The sequence below is a fragment of the Anabas testudineus genome, chromosome 24, assembly GCF_900324465.2.
Source record: "Anabas testudineus chromosome 24, fAnaTes1.2, whole genome shotgun sequence".
NCBI lineage: Eukaryota > Metazoa > Chordata > Actinopteri > Anabantiformes > Anabantidae > Anabas > Anabas testudineus.
Genome location: NC_046632.1, coordinates 8036018 through 8051789, shown reverse-complemented (window position 1 = coordinate 8051789; position 15772 = coordinate 8036018). Strand labels below are relative to the sequence as shown.

The 15772-nt window shown below is 39.3% G+C and overlaps 1 protein-coding gene across 5 annotated transcripts; it reads right to left on the bottom strand.

Moving 5' to 3' along the window:
- Positions 1-101: 101 nt before the first annotated feature.
- Positions 102-15761, bottom strand: tpd52l1 (tpd52 like 1). 5 transcript variants are annotated; one of them, XM_026341459.1, is made up of 10 exons: positions 15717-15733; positions 11922-11977; positions 10581-10679; positions 9337-9552; positions 8086-8106; positions 6713-6831; positions 6444-6592; positions 5324-5425; positions 2518-2578; positions 102-2163 (listed from the first exon to the last, which is right to left on the bottom strand). In XM_026341459.1, the coding sequence occupies exons 2-10, from the start codon at positions 11938-11940 to the stop codon at positions 2041-2043; spliced, it is 909 nt and encodes a 302-aa protein (XP_026197244.1). In that variant the 5' UTR covers positions 11941-11977; positions 15717-15733; the 3' UTR covers positions 102-2040. The 5 variants fall into 5 exon arrangements, with proteins under 5 accessions (XP_026197244.1, XP_026197243.1, XP_026197242.1 ...); XM_026341458.1 differs by lacking the exon at positions 9337-9552 and having other exon boundaries at positions 15717-15761; XM_026341457.1 differs by lacking the exons at positions 8086-8106; positions 9337-9552; positions 10581-10679 and having other exon boundaries at positions 15717-15739.
- Between the last annotated feature and the right edge of the window lie 11 nt (positions 15762-15772).

Sequence of the window (15772 nt, the reverse complement as noted above, 5' to 3'; positions counted from 1 at the left end):
AAAAAAAAACATTGATTAGAAGTTAATTTAGATTTTAGTATTGATACATCAGCCATATTTCTAATGGCATGTAATTAAATGTAAAAATACAAAAGAATATGTGTAACACAACAGTATTTTATTTGAATGTCACAGTAATGTACTTTGGTGTCATGTCTTTTACAGAAACTTCACTGTGGCTGAGTTCAATGTGTGTTGTGAGCACAACACAAATATAAGCTGTAATTCATTTTCCAAAGACAAAACCTGCATCACCTCATTATTTATAAGGGAGACAGCAACCACCTTTTCTTACTACACAAGAGCCTTCAGTACTTTGAATGTCGACGTGAATTTTAATAATGCATGAAATCCTAGATACTGGACATTTTCTCACACCACAGCAAAGAAAATAAGTCATTAACACACAAAAGACAGTATAAGAAAAATAAAACACAAAAACAGAAAGTTACTTTGACGGAGAGGATACACTGTGGTGTAGACCGCAGTCGAGAAGATAAACAAATTTTTTTTATTTATTTTTTGTGGCACCAACCTTTTCACAGTATCAGAAGAAGAAGAAACTAATGTGTTACTTCCCTTCAGCATTAAACAGGTTAGCTCTGCAAAAGGAAGTAAAAACATCAGTCTGTGTATCCCCAGTGAAAATGGCATATATTCGATTTCAGTGTCACGTTACAGCTTCTGTATGCAGCAGCTACTGTCATGCCAGTTATTGTTTTATTAATGATATATTTTGTATGTGTATGACAGAAATTTTGTTTCTATCTTGTGACAGAATGTTTTTATCTTTTTGCCATGTGGACTATTTCCAGTTCTTTGCAGAGTCAAAGTTAATTCATCAGTACAAAAAATTCACAGTGAATTTCTTTAGTCTAAGATGTCTTGGAGCTAATTTGTTTGTAGAGTACAGCTTGTACAATTCTGTTTCCAGCACAAGATTTATTGTTGAAAGCAAATGATCAGAATCTCTTTAACTTTCATATTTAGACTTTCAAAGTAGTAATGAGAAAAACTAAATTGTACATCATTATATATCTAAATGAAGTACAACTAGCACCAACTAGTTTGTTTTAGTGCCATTATTAAGATCCAGCATTAAAACAGGCCCCAGCAAATGTTTATTACAGTGAACTACCAAGGAGTTGAATGACTGGGTGCATTTATGTTGCCAGCCCACAAATATTATATATATTTTAATTGATCCTAAAATCCTAAAGATCAAGATCCCGGGTCTTAGTGTAAAACAGAGACTATATCTACTGACTATACTGTGTATGTGTAGCTATATTTTTGGTTATATATCATACACATTCTTTGTGTTTTAGTAAAACTTGAAACAAGAAATATATTGGTTTTATCAAATACATGTTTTTAATAATACCCTACAAATCTGGTAAGTTATAAATCACAGTGATGCAGAGTTTTCATACTGTCCAGTATGACTCTTTCCACGTATCTCCTATTAATAGACAAAAAGACAACATTAATACGCTCTTCGAGTTTTCATTTGTAGTGAGAGGGTAAATACACGAGCCAACCTGACAGAATAAATACAGAACAGAAACAATGTGGTTTGGTGCTTTCTGTCTCCTGGAGGTGCCTGTGTCTCTGCTCATGCTCCCTCTCTCATGTCATTTTGTTTTATTTGTATTTTTTTCTTTTTAAACTAAGACTTAGCTGCCTCTCCCTTTTAACTTCATGTTTAAACATCTGTGTTGTAACAAGGTTTCCTGGCCACTGGGGAAGTTGCTTTGCTGATTTAAATCTGTCACATTTGATTTTGAGAGATGAATCAGCTATAAATCTGGTTAAAATGTGACCTCGTCAATTTTCTATCAATGTCTAAGCATTTAGGGTTACAGGGAATTCCAGTATGAGGACACTTCATCGCATATAAGGAATTGTTTGCAAATGCAACCTAACACCTGTGATCAAATTAAAGTATTCTGTTACATTTCACTCAGACCTGTGAGTAGATATTTGACTGCAATACAGCCGTCCCTCGTTTGAGTCCAGCTTCACGGTGCAGATGCAGCTCTAACACGGCTGCTCTGGACTGTCCATCAAGTTGTTAGTGGGCGTGTCCTGAGAAGTGGCGTTCGCTGCAGAGGAGAGGACTTCTTCAAAGCTGCCTCCAGTCCCTGTACCTCCAACCTTGGTCTGGCATGGGGAAAAAAACACAGACAGCAAGGACGCTTACAGAGACAGGTCAAATAAGGACAGTGTTCTGACCTCTTCCTACGCACTGTAGGCCCATAAATCAGACGACGACTATAGACAAAGGAGGCAAGACTGCTGCTGAAAAGACCACTGTGAACATAAATAACCAGCAGGCTGACTGCAGGAGTCAGACTGTAAGCTAGTAATTAAACACAGATTATAGTTTTTTGTTCTCTCTGCTTCACAGACATTTTATAATTGTCACTTTCTTTATATGTGTCTCTGTGGCGTTCGATGAAGGATTTTGGTCCATTTCACAACACTTAATCACACACACACACACACACAGTTTACCTTGATAGTGGACACTGTATTCTCAACCTTCTCCTCAAAAGACTTGAAGCTCTGGGAGTTTCTACAAAAGAAAAAAAGCATTATTGTTTACTATTTTTAAAACATTAAGCAAACGACTTTCTGCAATATATATATATATATATATATATATATATATCATAAGTATGATAATGTTATGTTATTATCAACTGCAATAGAAAGACTGAAAACCATATCAAATGACAACATCTCTCGCACACATAAGCACAGAACGGTTACCTCATGGTGGGCATGCTCACAGAGTGTCTGATAGAGTAACTGTCCCCAGAGAGCGTGGTGGGAGAGGAGTTAATGATTAGCACAGGTGACACAAACAGAGCTCAAACAGTCCACAGAGTCTGCTAGAGAAAGCTTATGCATATGCTCTAGTTCTGCAGGGAGGTTCTTTGAAAAAGGAGCAGGTAAAGACTTCTACATCAACTGTATGGTGTGATATCACGATTAATTTCACTAATCTTCATCGGTCTGTTCTGGAAATAATTAACAAGTCTGGTGAGTCTCAGCCTGTATTTGTTTAGCTCCAGCACTTTCCTGTGACTACAGAAGTCCAGAAAGGTCATAACATCTCACATGCATGATTTATTGAAGCAATTTAATTAGGTTTTTCAGAGACCAAAATCAATTAGATCCAACTCTGAGCAGACAGAGTCCAGCAACAGCACTCAGCTGACTGTTGGAGTCCCTGCTGTACCGAGGAGTGTTATCAGTTAAAACTCCTGAACTGGGAACAACTAATGTGACATAATGAGTGTGTAACTCTTACCCGATAGAGTTGGACCTTGGGAAGCATGGAGGATGATGGAAAACAATTTAAGATGCTGGCACATTTATGTTCAGGTAACCACAAGGAAATAGTTTATTCAAATAAATATGGAAACAGAAACCCATATAATATCTGTTCAGTTAGAGGAAGTAGACTGGGTGTGTGTGTACACATGGGGAACCTAATAAGTAATGATTTACACTTTATCACATGTGTACACAGATGAGATGTGGGAACAGAAATGAACATGTTCCATCAAAGTTAAACACGACAAATATATAAAAAACACCCTCAGTCACTGTTAAGTTCACACATAGTCAATAGAGTTAGTTGGTGATGTAATAGTGACTTAGCAGTAGTACAAAACTCCTGTTCAAATGATTGAGTGATTTTAAAGTACAGAAGTACAGCTTACGGTTGGTTTTATGTGACAAGACCTTTGCATACAGTAGTGTCATACAGTATATACAGAGTATATACAGAGTATATATATATACAGAGTATATATATATATATATATATATATATATATATAATTAAAAAAAATAATCATTCTGAGCTTTCTTAAGGTCATTATTCCACTACCACTATGAGGTTTTTATGGTTGTTTTCATTGAATATATAAAAGATCAGAATTGGCATTATTTAGGCACATCGTATCTGTTAAGACTCTTGACGTAAATGATGGTCAGATAATGTTTTATGACAACAATGCAATTAATGCTTGCCACTGTAAGTAGTTTGTGATCTGATATATCCCTGGAAAAAAACACTTTGAAGCGTTTTAGGACAGAATTACAAACAAAAACACACCTCAAACATATCCACTGCAAATATGCAAACATGCTTAACCTATCGGCATACAAGCCAAGTCTATGCACACCATGAGCCACAAACCACAGTGACATACCTCAGAGGGAGCAGTAACTCTAGACCAGCCATGCTGGAATACACCAAACACAAAGCTTCTTAAAAATCTTTTAGTAATCCATATCTCAAAAGACAAAGTAAAGCGTAGTTTACTGAGAAGTAAAAAAACTACAATCCTAGTTATCAGTATACTCCCAGTATACTCTGTTTACTGAGAATTACCATTCTCTTTCATTGCTTTTGCAATCACCCACTGTCAACACACGTGTGGAGATCTGTTTTTAACACTTTTTAAGGTACAACCTTTGATTTGGTAATTAATGTACAGATTTTGTAAAATTAAGACATAATGGTTACAGACTTACTTCTTTACACACATAATGTTAGGTTTCTACACTTCACACAGGAGCACTGTGCTAACATGATGCTCTCAATTAATCACTGCCTTGATTCAATTTCATTTTAAAACCATGAATCATAATTTTATTAGCATCACAGAAGTAACACTGAGTTCTTTGATCACTTTGTGCTTAAATCAAGAAACATGGTGACATGTTCATGAAACCACACAGTCACACATTACCAGGCTTTCTCTAGTAAACATACACAGAAATGCTCTACTTATTAGAACAATAGTGGCACACACACACACACACACACACACACACTTTCTCTCAGACACCCTCACACTTTGTTTTTACTTTCTGTGTGTCAAACAGAGCAACACAGGCAGACTGAAAAAATGCCTCCGGCCCTTTAGCTCCCTCAGAAAGCAGCTTAATGTGTGCTTACATAATCTCAACTTCCTCTGAACTGAATCTGGTGTGAGTCAAAAGTCTGCTTTCCTAGATACTGACGAGGAGAGTACCATTTCAAATGTCTGTTTGTGAAGTTAGTGATGAGTGAGGGGCAGAAGAGGTTGGGTATTGTTGATCTTCTTTAGCTGTTACTGCATAAAACAACATTACTTGGATCAGCTTTTGTGTTTGTTTTGTCCTGTCCGACAACAGGAAAACTTCAGGTGAATGCTGTGGTCTGCCCTCCTTGCATGAAAGGTTATAAATCAACACAGACAGACTACAGAGGTTGATAAGGGAGCAGCCACTCTGTGATAAAATGAGCGATATTGTGTACCTCATGTCTCCAATCTTCCTGGTGATGGCGTTGCCGAGGGTGCTGATAGCTGCTGTGGTTTTCTGTCCTGCTGTGGACAGTGTCTCTGATGTCTTCTTGTAGCTGATAAACACATCAGAGAAACACTGTAAAGTAGTTCACACTGAGGTGATTTCATGTTTTCAGGACTCAACTGTTAAACTTCCGGTGATTTTTATTTCAAACATGAATTGCGGCTTTAATCAGCCTCTCTAGCGTCTCACACCGCTGTGGTCACACTGCTTCATTATAGATGAGGATGGAGACAGAGTGTGTAAAATGATCTTTAGATCCAAGTGTAACTGGATAAGCGGTAACGCCTCTTGAGACTATCCCCTTGCTTTTCTGTCTCTAATATGTACCGGCTCAGAGGTGACCACCTAACAGACATTGGATTATTTCTCTACACACTAAAAAAAAGGCACATTTTGAAACTTACTACCATTATGAAACATTGCATATCAAAATTAACTGATTTGAAATTTTCTAATTTTGAACTTTTTCCTTTTAGCATATGAATAGTTTCTTTTAAATGTATCATTTAAAACGTGAAGTGTTTCTCGGGTTGGTTAGCAAATGGAAACTGAATCAACTTTGTCGTGGCTTTTCACTAAGTAGGTCATTAACATTTGAAAGTCAAGATAATACATTTTTATCATTATTATGTACAGACCAGAGAGGACATGTACAGCTCACTGTGTGGTGAGGTCAACTACAGCCTTTGGCACTATTTAATATGTTTTCAAATCGGATTTATCATGTTTAAACAGTGATAATAAATCACAGACATGCTATGCTGCTTGCAGCAGAGGATTATGTCTTTTTAATTGGGTTTTCTGATATATCTGTGTCCAAAAGACACTCGGTTTGGAGGAGGTTTATGTACAAGCTGTCCTGGCTTCTCTTTGTTTTAGTGTTTACTTTCTTTCTTTGAGTGTGTCCTGTAAAGGGCATCTATGCTGGAAACAAACAGTAAAGCCCTTCTGTCATGTGCCGTTGCTTCTACTTTGCTCTCGTACTTGCAATTATTTTCTTTAGCTTCCAGTTGTTTTATACGCTTTCTCTGTTTCACACACGCCCACACACACACACACAAACGTACGCTGTGGAGCTCTGCATGTCGTGCCAGCCTTTGCTGAAGTTGTTTCTCAGCTCGTCCAGAGGAGTAATGCCCAGTTTCTGCCTGAGTTCCGCGTGCTGTTTCTCTTTGGACAACAAAACCTGCTTCAGTGTATTGATCTCCTCTTCCAGCTGGACACACACAGACACAGAAAGACAAAGAGCTACTTTACTTGTCCTTTTATAGGCTCCCTACTAACAGCAACTTTTTGCTCTGTCATCCAAGTGAGCGTAATTCATGTGTGAACGTACTTTAGTCAGTTCTTGCTGGATCTCTTCTCTCTCCTCCTCTGTCATAACGGTGTTGTTTAGGTTGACTTCTGATGCCAAATCTTCATCAGCCTCTCTCAGTGGCTCAGAGTCCAGAAAACCTGTATGAAAATATTCACACATGCTAAAATGCTAATGAATCTGACTATAAAACGTGAAGGAGAACTGAGATAATTTACAGTAAAAAGTCTGCCACATGCACGTAATGTTTCTATTTACGGCGATGCTGTGACGTAGTTGAAAATAAGATGCCGACTTCTCCCGTTTTATTTCTCTGACTTTAATGCTTTTGTTGAGTGTACATACTTACCCAATTTATTATTTGGTTTGTGAGCTGCACTCTGACTGTCTCTGTTTACGCCTCTCCGTGTCTCTGTCTGACAGTTACGTAATGTGTGCCTCTAATCTGGATTAACTGATGTGGATTACCTTTCTTAAACTCTACTGACTGACACTACAGGCTGCTGCACACAAACCAAAAAGATGCTTTTCTGACTGGAGTTGCTTTACTGTATAAATAAAGCGGGATAAAGGGAATTTAAAGATACTGTGCAGCTTGTGGAGACTGACCCAAAAATCACTGGCGCCAGATCTAGTCTGTCCAAACAAAATAAAAATTGCAAAAGTGTTAAATAAATACAGACAAAAGACTGCAAAATATTTTTTTTATAAAAAATGTCCATTCAAAGATTTTGAAAACAGTCTTTAGAAGATACTGTCTCTTTTAGCCTTTAACTGAAACACATTATTATACTACTTGCACACTGTACTTACTGTTTACCTCTGGTGACAGCGCTAGTTCTCTAATTACACTGCCACACACAGTAGTTTAGATGCCAATCCCGAACTATATCAGAACTTGAAAAAACCATTATTGAGAAAAAAAAAAAAATTAAATTTAAGCCTATCTATGAAAGCAACATTAAGGCAATGTGACACAGCCAGCTGACTGGCATCGACTCTTATATGAGGCAGCAGAAATACATTGAACCGACCATAGCGGTGTCTTAGAAATCTAGACACAGGCACTGTGTCTCAGACATACTGACCAAACAGAGAGCCAGTAAAAGACAAAAATAACAGGAACAGCCAACACTGAGAACTGTCTGAAAACAAAGTGATAACAAGAGGTTTATACATTGCGACCATTTTTCTGAGGCCCTGTCTTGCTGCAGGACAAAACAGAACAGAGAAGCATAGAAGGCAAATCAGACAGGGCAGACAAGTAGCCACACAACAACTGTGCAAACACAACATGAGAAATGCAAATATAGGTCATAATGTCAAGCCTTTCGTGTAAGCTGACAAACACAGTTTTGACTATGGAAAATGGAAATGAAATGTATTTACTATACCTGCTGTGAGGTATCCTCTCTCTTCATGTGGCCGCATTATAAGACACAAATTCAGGTTAGTTAAGACTGATACACTACTAGATATGTTGTCCACTGCTGTTGCATAGTACTACTCTTACACAACTCTGTTAACATTTCAGTGCTTTAAAGTCTAAGGTTAAAAGGGGCACAGCAGTAGCACATGAAGCAAAAACACACACAATTCACATTAAACGTAAGAACAGCATGCACCAGTAAAAGTAAGGCTTTTCTATTGTAGGGAGCTATTTCTGCCTAAGTCACAAAGCAGCAGGACAATCAGATTTCTTTAAAACCCCTGTGGCTTTTCATATCTGGATAAGTGCATGAAGTCTTTTTGCAACCTTAAAATCGAGGGTTGGCAAAAATATAAATTTTAGTATTTTCAGCCACTATAAGTTCCGTGTTAACTAAAGGACGTCACTGTCAACATTACCAACAGCATTAATTAACAAATGCAAGACACTAAAATGCACTCAAGAAATAGATACAAGATGCTAGAAACTCTTCCACAACATAAATAATAATAGTTTCAAGTATGAGCCTTTTACTACTTGTGATTTAAGTCATTTGAAGGGGTATTAAAGAGAGACCATACTGGTGCTACACTTTTTAGCATATTTAGCATGTTGCAATTAGGTTTCCTTTTAGCTAAAGAAGAATCCTAAAAGTCCTTTTTGCTAACACAGTGCTTGGTAAACATAAAGATAAATGATAAGTGTAGGAAAATGCACATGATGTGATGTGACATAAAGGCATTTTTACAATTCACAGCTTAGAACAGGCTGTGTATGTGTGTTACATGAGTCTATGAGAGTCACATGTATTACAGTTTGTTATAGAAACAAAAGGCACAGTGTGTGAGCAGATAACATGGTGGTCAGTCTTAAAATACAATATGTCAGTGTTATATGTAGAACTGTCATCACTACTATGATGAACTGCTGAACAAGTGTTGACAGCTTGCTGGTACAACGTCATGGTTCACCAGGTGAAATCAGCTTGAGTTTCAAAAGAAGATTTAAAATAAGTCTGGGTCCTGAGGAAATGTGCTTGGACCAGGTTGTTTTTATAACTGCTTTCTAGCTCTCACAAGTCACACTGACTTCAGTGGGAGCTATGACTGAGGTGGTGGCTGTAGACTCCCACAGAGGTCAATTATGATGATGGGTAAATATTCAACCAACATTAGGAATGACTATTCTACAGGCTCTAGCCTACACCTGGCTTCACCTGTGCAGTGTAGCTGCATGTCCCAAGTGGTGGACATGACCCAGTTGTCAGAGTGAGACTCTGATGTCTGACCCCACTGATCCTCCCCTGGTGGTGAAGTTTTGCCCCACTCTGCCACGTTTTCCCCAATTTGAATCGCTGGAGCCAAGTCGTCTCCGTATGAGTTCATCTTAACTGATTCCTCACCAGAGGTGTAAAACTGTTCCTGCTTCAAACCTAAGCAACATTTAGACACATTTTCAAGTCTTAGACAAAACACCAAAAGTGCATAGAGCTGATAAGAGCCACGAGAACAACGAGAGCATCCCAAACAGAAAAGCTTAAATAGAGAGCTGAAGTGAAGTGAAGTGAAACATCAGCTCCAATATATTTCAGCAGATAAAATATTGACTTTAGAAGAGAATAATGATGAGTTTTAAAGATATGGACAAAACCATGTAATAGTGACATAAGTACCCATCCTACCCCACTTGTAGTTTTATTCCTTTTTAGCCTGGACTGTTAATGGTTTTATCTTAGAATGTGGAAATGGAGAATGGAGTATGCTTTTTTTATAATTTTTCTAAAGAATAACGAAAGACATGACTAACAGGATACTGCATTGAATTGCTGATGCTAACGGAACAGAGGCTAGATAGTTCTCTGTTGGGTGTAACATATTTTTGCATGTTTTTGCATTGCTGATACAAAATTTTGAATAGCACAGCTTTAATGGATCTCCACATGTAAATTCACACAGTTACTGATCTTGATCTACTCAATGTCAGCCTCACTCAGACACTGACTTAAGTCAAGAAGTGGAACAACAAATTTCTTTTGTATTTAGAAATCACATACGATTTTAACATATAGGCATATATATATATAAATAACGTGCTGGAATTGCCAAACTAAATTCAGTTTCTATCATATTTTTAAAGGGAGCTCAGCCTTTTGCTTTGTTTTCACTGTATTCACAGAGATCCCACTCACCCTCTCCCTTGTTTATTACTACTTAAATCAACACTGAATAACTTAAGGAAGCAAAAACGAGCTGATCTGAAATTTTCAACCATTAATCTGGTCGCACACCAATTATTGATTTCACTGTATGTGTAAAAGAAAAAACAAACATGCGCGCACATACACTCGCACACCAGCTTTGTTGTTGCTTCCTCTGATGTGACAACAGCGTGCAGCAGTGATTTTCTGCGTTGTGCGATTCAGTGTGGATTTATGTTTCAGCTGGGAGGGATGAGTCTTACCCTGCTCTCTGTTGTGTGCGCTTGAATGAACCCATTCCTCTCCAGGACCCATGCTGCCCCAGTCCACCACTCCTTCACTCAGAACGCTAGAGTACAACTCTGCAGCAGAGCAAGGCAGCAGGGCAAGAGGGGACAAGAAAACTGGTTATATACATGCACACCCACACAACTTTATCATAATCATAGTGCATTTGGACAGGAACAGGATGCCTCACTTTTGACCCTTCATGGCACAGATCAGAACACATCTGAGCTCTTCAGACAGGATGTACCCGACTGCAATCTAAAATGAGTGCTGGCTAACAATGAGATCTTTTGTAAATGTAATTAACGAGTAGGCAAAAACATCCAATGTGATTGAGCAATCTAAATTCTTGGTTAGCTGATGAAATCTCATTACTCCATACTTCAGCACTGCAGGAGGAAGTCGACCAGTTTAAGGACATTGTTTCAAAAATGCTCACTTCCCCCTGGTTCCACTGTTTAAGTTGTAGTAAAACTCGCCAGTCAAGTGTTTTACAAGGAAGAGAAGGGCACAGATCACAGTGTGAAAACAATGAGTGAAGGGGTACGAACTTTACATTAGAATAATTTCAAAGGCTGTAAGTTTGGCTTTGTTTTTTCTGAAAAAAACGCCTGATGAATATACATTTTAACACACTTTGTCTGTGTTCTCTCGCCTTCTATTTGTCTGGGGTGGAATACCTTTGGTCACAAGTTTCCTATTTGGCCCAGTGGTCATGTGGTCATGCTAAATCAAAAGCCTGGGCATGGTCATAAGGCTGCAAAACCAACTCAAGCTGGACTGGGGGCCATGCTGCCTGCAGATATGAACTAGAAATGGGAATGCAGTTAGCTGCCTTTATCCCACATCCAAGAGAGATGAACATCACAACCGGAGAAAACAGGAGAGTGGGGATTTAGCAGGCAACATTAAGGACACTGTTTATTTGTACTGGCTGGTTCACTCGGCTCTTGACTGAGAATGCAAAGAGAAACCTGTGGCGAACATAAATACCCCACAAACTCACTGCATCATTTACAAAACAAACAAAACAAAACAAACACCAGTTAACTTGGACTGAAGTTTCCCTGTTGTCCTGAGTAAACAGTATCACAAACCCGCTGTCTTCTGAAACTTCACCTGCTTCTGACTCCAGCGTGTGAACAGTGACGTGCGCCGCCTTCACTGACGACCAGCTCGGTGTCAACAACAAACAAACAAACAAACAAACAAACAAACCACCGACCGAGCAGCGCACCGCTAAAATGTTACAACACCAAAGTTGGAGCGAACAACTAAACAGCAGTGTTGTGTTGGTGCCAGCGGCTCCGACTCACCCTGCTGCCGGGTTTCCATCGCTGTTTTTCCAGGTACACCCTCCAGAGACGAGACGTATGGCAAGCCGTAAGGGCCATAAAACGCCACTTTATAGCACGATTTACCTCCTAAAACGCCGCTTTTTTCCGGCATCTAACCTGTCATGACGCCGTTTATTGCGGCGTCATCAAATGTACCGCCGTCAAAAGCGGCGAAAAATCTATTATAAAAACGGCGCTTTTTACAGCGTAAAGGAAACGCCGTCCAAAGCGCTGCTTTAATGAAAACCGGAGCGGCGCATTCGACGTCACTTCCGGTCGCGTCGGACGCCGTCGAAAACGCCGCTCTACTATGGTATAATGATCTCCGCCCTCAGGTTTTCACAGCCTATCATTTAAAACTTGAGTGGCCCAATCACGGCTGAACCAGAACAGTCTCGCCCAAGTGAACACAGATATGCAAAGATAGAAAGTGATGCCAAGGCTGTGTCTCATCCTGTAAGCTGTCCATTACATATTATTAAATCTGTGTGAAGCCTGTTAGCAATTCACTCGCATGGTATTTGTCTTTCAGAAAGTCAAACTATATTTTTGCAATGAATGAAATGGCTAACGATATACTTTAAAAAAAATAAACAACCATTATTCACCGGGGGCATCTGCGTATGCCTGTGCTGGACTCTACATGATAAAAGCTTAAAATTACGTCCCGATGATTATTATTATTCTTACACATTCACTGTTCATGTACTGTTCTTTGCTTGTGTAGAGCTGCGTTGCGAGATGTCATGTCAATTGTAAAAAGGGCTATACAGATTAATTGTTTCTAAAGGAATAGTTCGACTCTACATAATAAAAGCTTAAAACTACGTCTGAATTCCATCTGCCTGTATAGCTCACCGGGAAGGGCGGAGCGCCGGGAACCCGATGGTAACGAGTTCGATTCCCAGTCGTTCCTTTTCAAATGTTGTTATTCACCATTTTACTTTTTGGTATAGGAATTGTGATAAAACATTTAATTACATTGTTTATCAATGAATATTGCTAATGTTAACTTTTATTGTACTCCTCATTTATATCTTTGCATCCTGTGCCATTTTAAATAATATCATGTTTATGTTCTTTTTCCTCAAACCTTCTATCTAACCCATGGTCAACTGGCAGCGTGTCGTTGGTGACTGCGCGATTCAACGGGTGTCGGTCATCACAGGACCATAATTCCGTCTTCTAATTAACTGCTGATAGGGTTTTTACACATGACACTGGGTTTTACACTCTTCTCCTACATAAGAAGACATGCATCACATTTGTATACTTACAACTTGATTGTTGTAATCAAGTTCAACTTCCTATTATAATTAATATTCATAAATAAACAATTGTTGTGTACCATCATGTTTAATCGTAGCGGTATTTTGGAATTTCTGGGCATCTAGGAATAGTGTTTAAACAAACCATGCACTTTGTCCTCAATGCAAGTGTACACCTCTATGAACAACAGTGTAACTACCCGAGTGCCTCATCTAGCTTTCTCCCATAATCTTCCCTTTTGTTTATCTAGCATCTCAAATCCCTCCACCAGTAAACAAAGTAATTTGGACTCATAATTTTTATAATACTTACTTACATTGACCTGTCTGTCTGGCTGACCACTTAATCAGGTCCACTCCATCATGCCATCCTCACAGTTCGTTTTTATTACTGGGTAAAAGAATGGTTGTTTCACCATCTTGAAAATGAAGGCATCATTGACCTTGAGAATGAAGTGCACCTCTGGGCTCTTCACTACATCTACATACCAAGGATAAACAGAGATCTGTCGGACTTCATGAAGCAGTGGAACAACCATGGCTTATGACCCCACTGCAATTGTTTGTCAGAGGCTGTCTCGAACAGCAAGGCAGACAATCCACTGCCATGCTAGACATCTTTGGGGCTCCTGGTGCTGGTCCACTCACTGCTTCAGCCGACCCAGTCTTGGTGGCTCCGCCTGGCACTGCTCCTGCTACTCCAGCTTTGGTGGCTGCTACGGATGCTGGACTTGCCTCTACTGAGGCTGCTACTTCTTCTGCTACTGGAGAATCAGCAATGTCGCTAGACTGGCCAGAGAGGGTTACTGTGCCTGCTATCCAGCATAACTTGGACAATGCCACAATGGAGCAGATTCGAGCACAGTTTGACCCTCTTAGCGGTAACAGAGGACAACATGGCGTATTAACCCTATGTGACCTAATATCCTTCTTGGAGTCTAGGACACAGTGAGTTACAGTGAGACAATGAGTCTTTCAAACATTTAATTTGGAATACATCAAAGCAGGTGTTTGTAAAGGTTGTTTCACAATTGACAGACTTGGAACTATATCAATATCTTTTGAAATGTTTTATTCTTTACAAGCAATTCAATAAACATCTTTAATGCTTTTACTTCGTACTGATTACTCTTTCTTGTCTGTAGAGTGCTGTACAGCTGAGTGAATTTGTTGAGACCGTATGGTACATGTTTTATTTTGGCATACCGGGTCTAAGTTAGTATGTCACTTCAATACATATGTAACTATACAAATGTGATGCATGTCTTCTTATGTAGGAGAAGAGTGTAAAAACCCAGTGTCATGTGTAAAAACCCTATCAGCAGTTAATTAGAAGACGGAATTTATGGTCCTGTGATGACCGACACCCGTTGAATCGCGCAGTCACCAACGACACGCTGCCAGTTGACCATGGGTTAGATAGAAGGTTTGAGGAAAAAGAACATAAACATGATATTATTTAAAATGGCACAGGATGCAAAGATATAAATGAGGAGTACAATAAAAGTTAACATTAGCAATATTCATTGATAAACAATGTAATTAAATGTTTTATCACAATTCCTATACCAAAAAGTAAAATGGTGAATAACAACATTTGAAAAGGAACGACTGGGAATCGAACTCGTTACCATCGGGTTCCCGGCGCTCCGCCCTTCCCGGTGAGCTATACAGGCAGATGGAATTCAGACGTAGTTTTAAGCTTTTATTATGTAGAGTCGAACTATTCCTTTAGAAACAATTAATCTGTATAGCCCTTTTTACAATTGACATGACATCTCGCAACGCAGCTCTACACAAGCAAAGAACAGTACATGAACAGTGAATGTGTAAGAATAATAATAATCATCGGGACGTAATTTTAAGCTTTTATCATGTAGAGTCCAGCACAGGCATACGCAGATGCCCCCGGTGAATAATGGTTGTTTATTTTTTTTAAAGTATATCGTTAGCCATTTCATTCATTGCAAAAATATAGTTTGACTTTCTGAAAGACAAATACCATGCGAGTGAATTGCTAACAGGCTTCACACAGATTTAATAATATGTAATGGACAGCTTACAGGATGAGACACAGCCTTGGCATCACTTTCTATCTTTGCATATCTGTGTTCACTTGGGCGAGACTGTTCTGGTTCAGCCGTGATTGGGCCACTCAAGTTTTAAATGATAGGCTGTGAAAACCTGAGGGCGGAGATCATTATACCATAGTAGAGCGGCGTTTTCGACGGCGTCCGACGCGACCGGAAGTGACGTCGAATGCGCCGCTCCGGTTTTCATTAAAGCAGCGCTTTGGACGGCGTTTCCTTTACGCTGTAAAAAGCGCCGTTTTTATAATAGATTTTTCGCCGCTTTTGACGGCGGTACATTTGATGACGCCGCAATAAACGGCGTCATGACAGGTTAGATGCCGGAAAAAGCGGCGTTTTAGGAGGTAAATCGTGCTATAAAGTGGCGTTTTATGGCCCTTACGGCTTGCCATACCTTACGGCTTGCCATAGAGACGCACGGGGCACAGCGGCACGCGCAGCGCGGAGGACAGTGACGCCGTTTCCTTGGAGG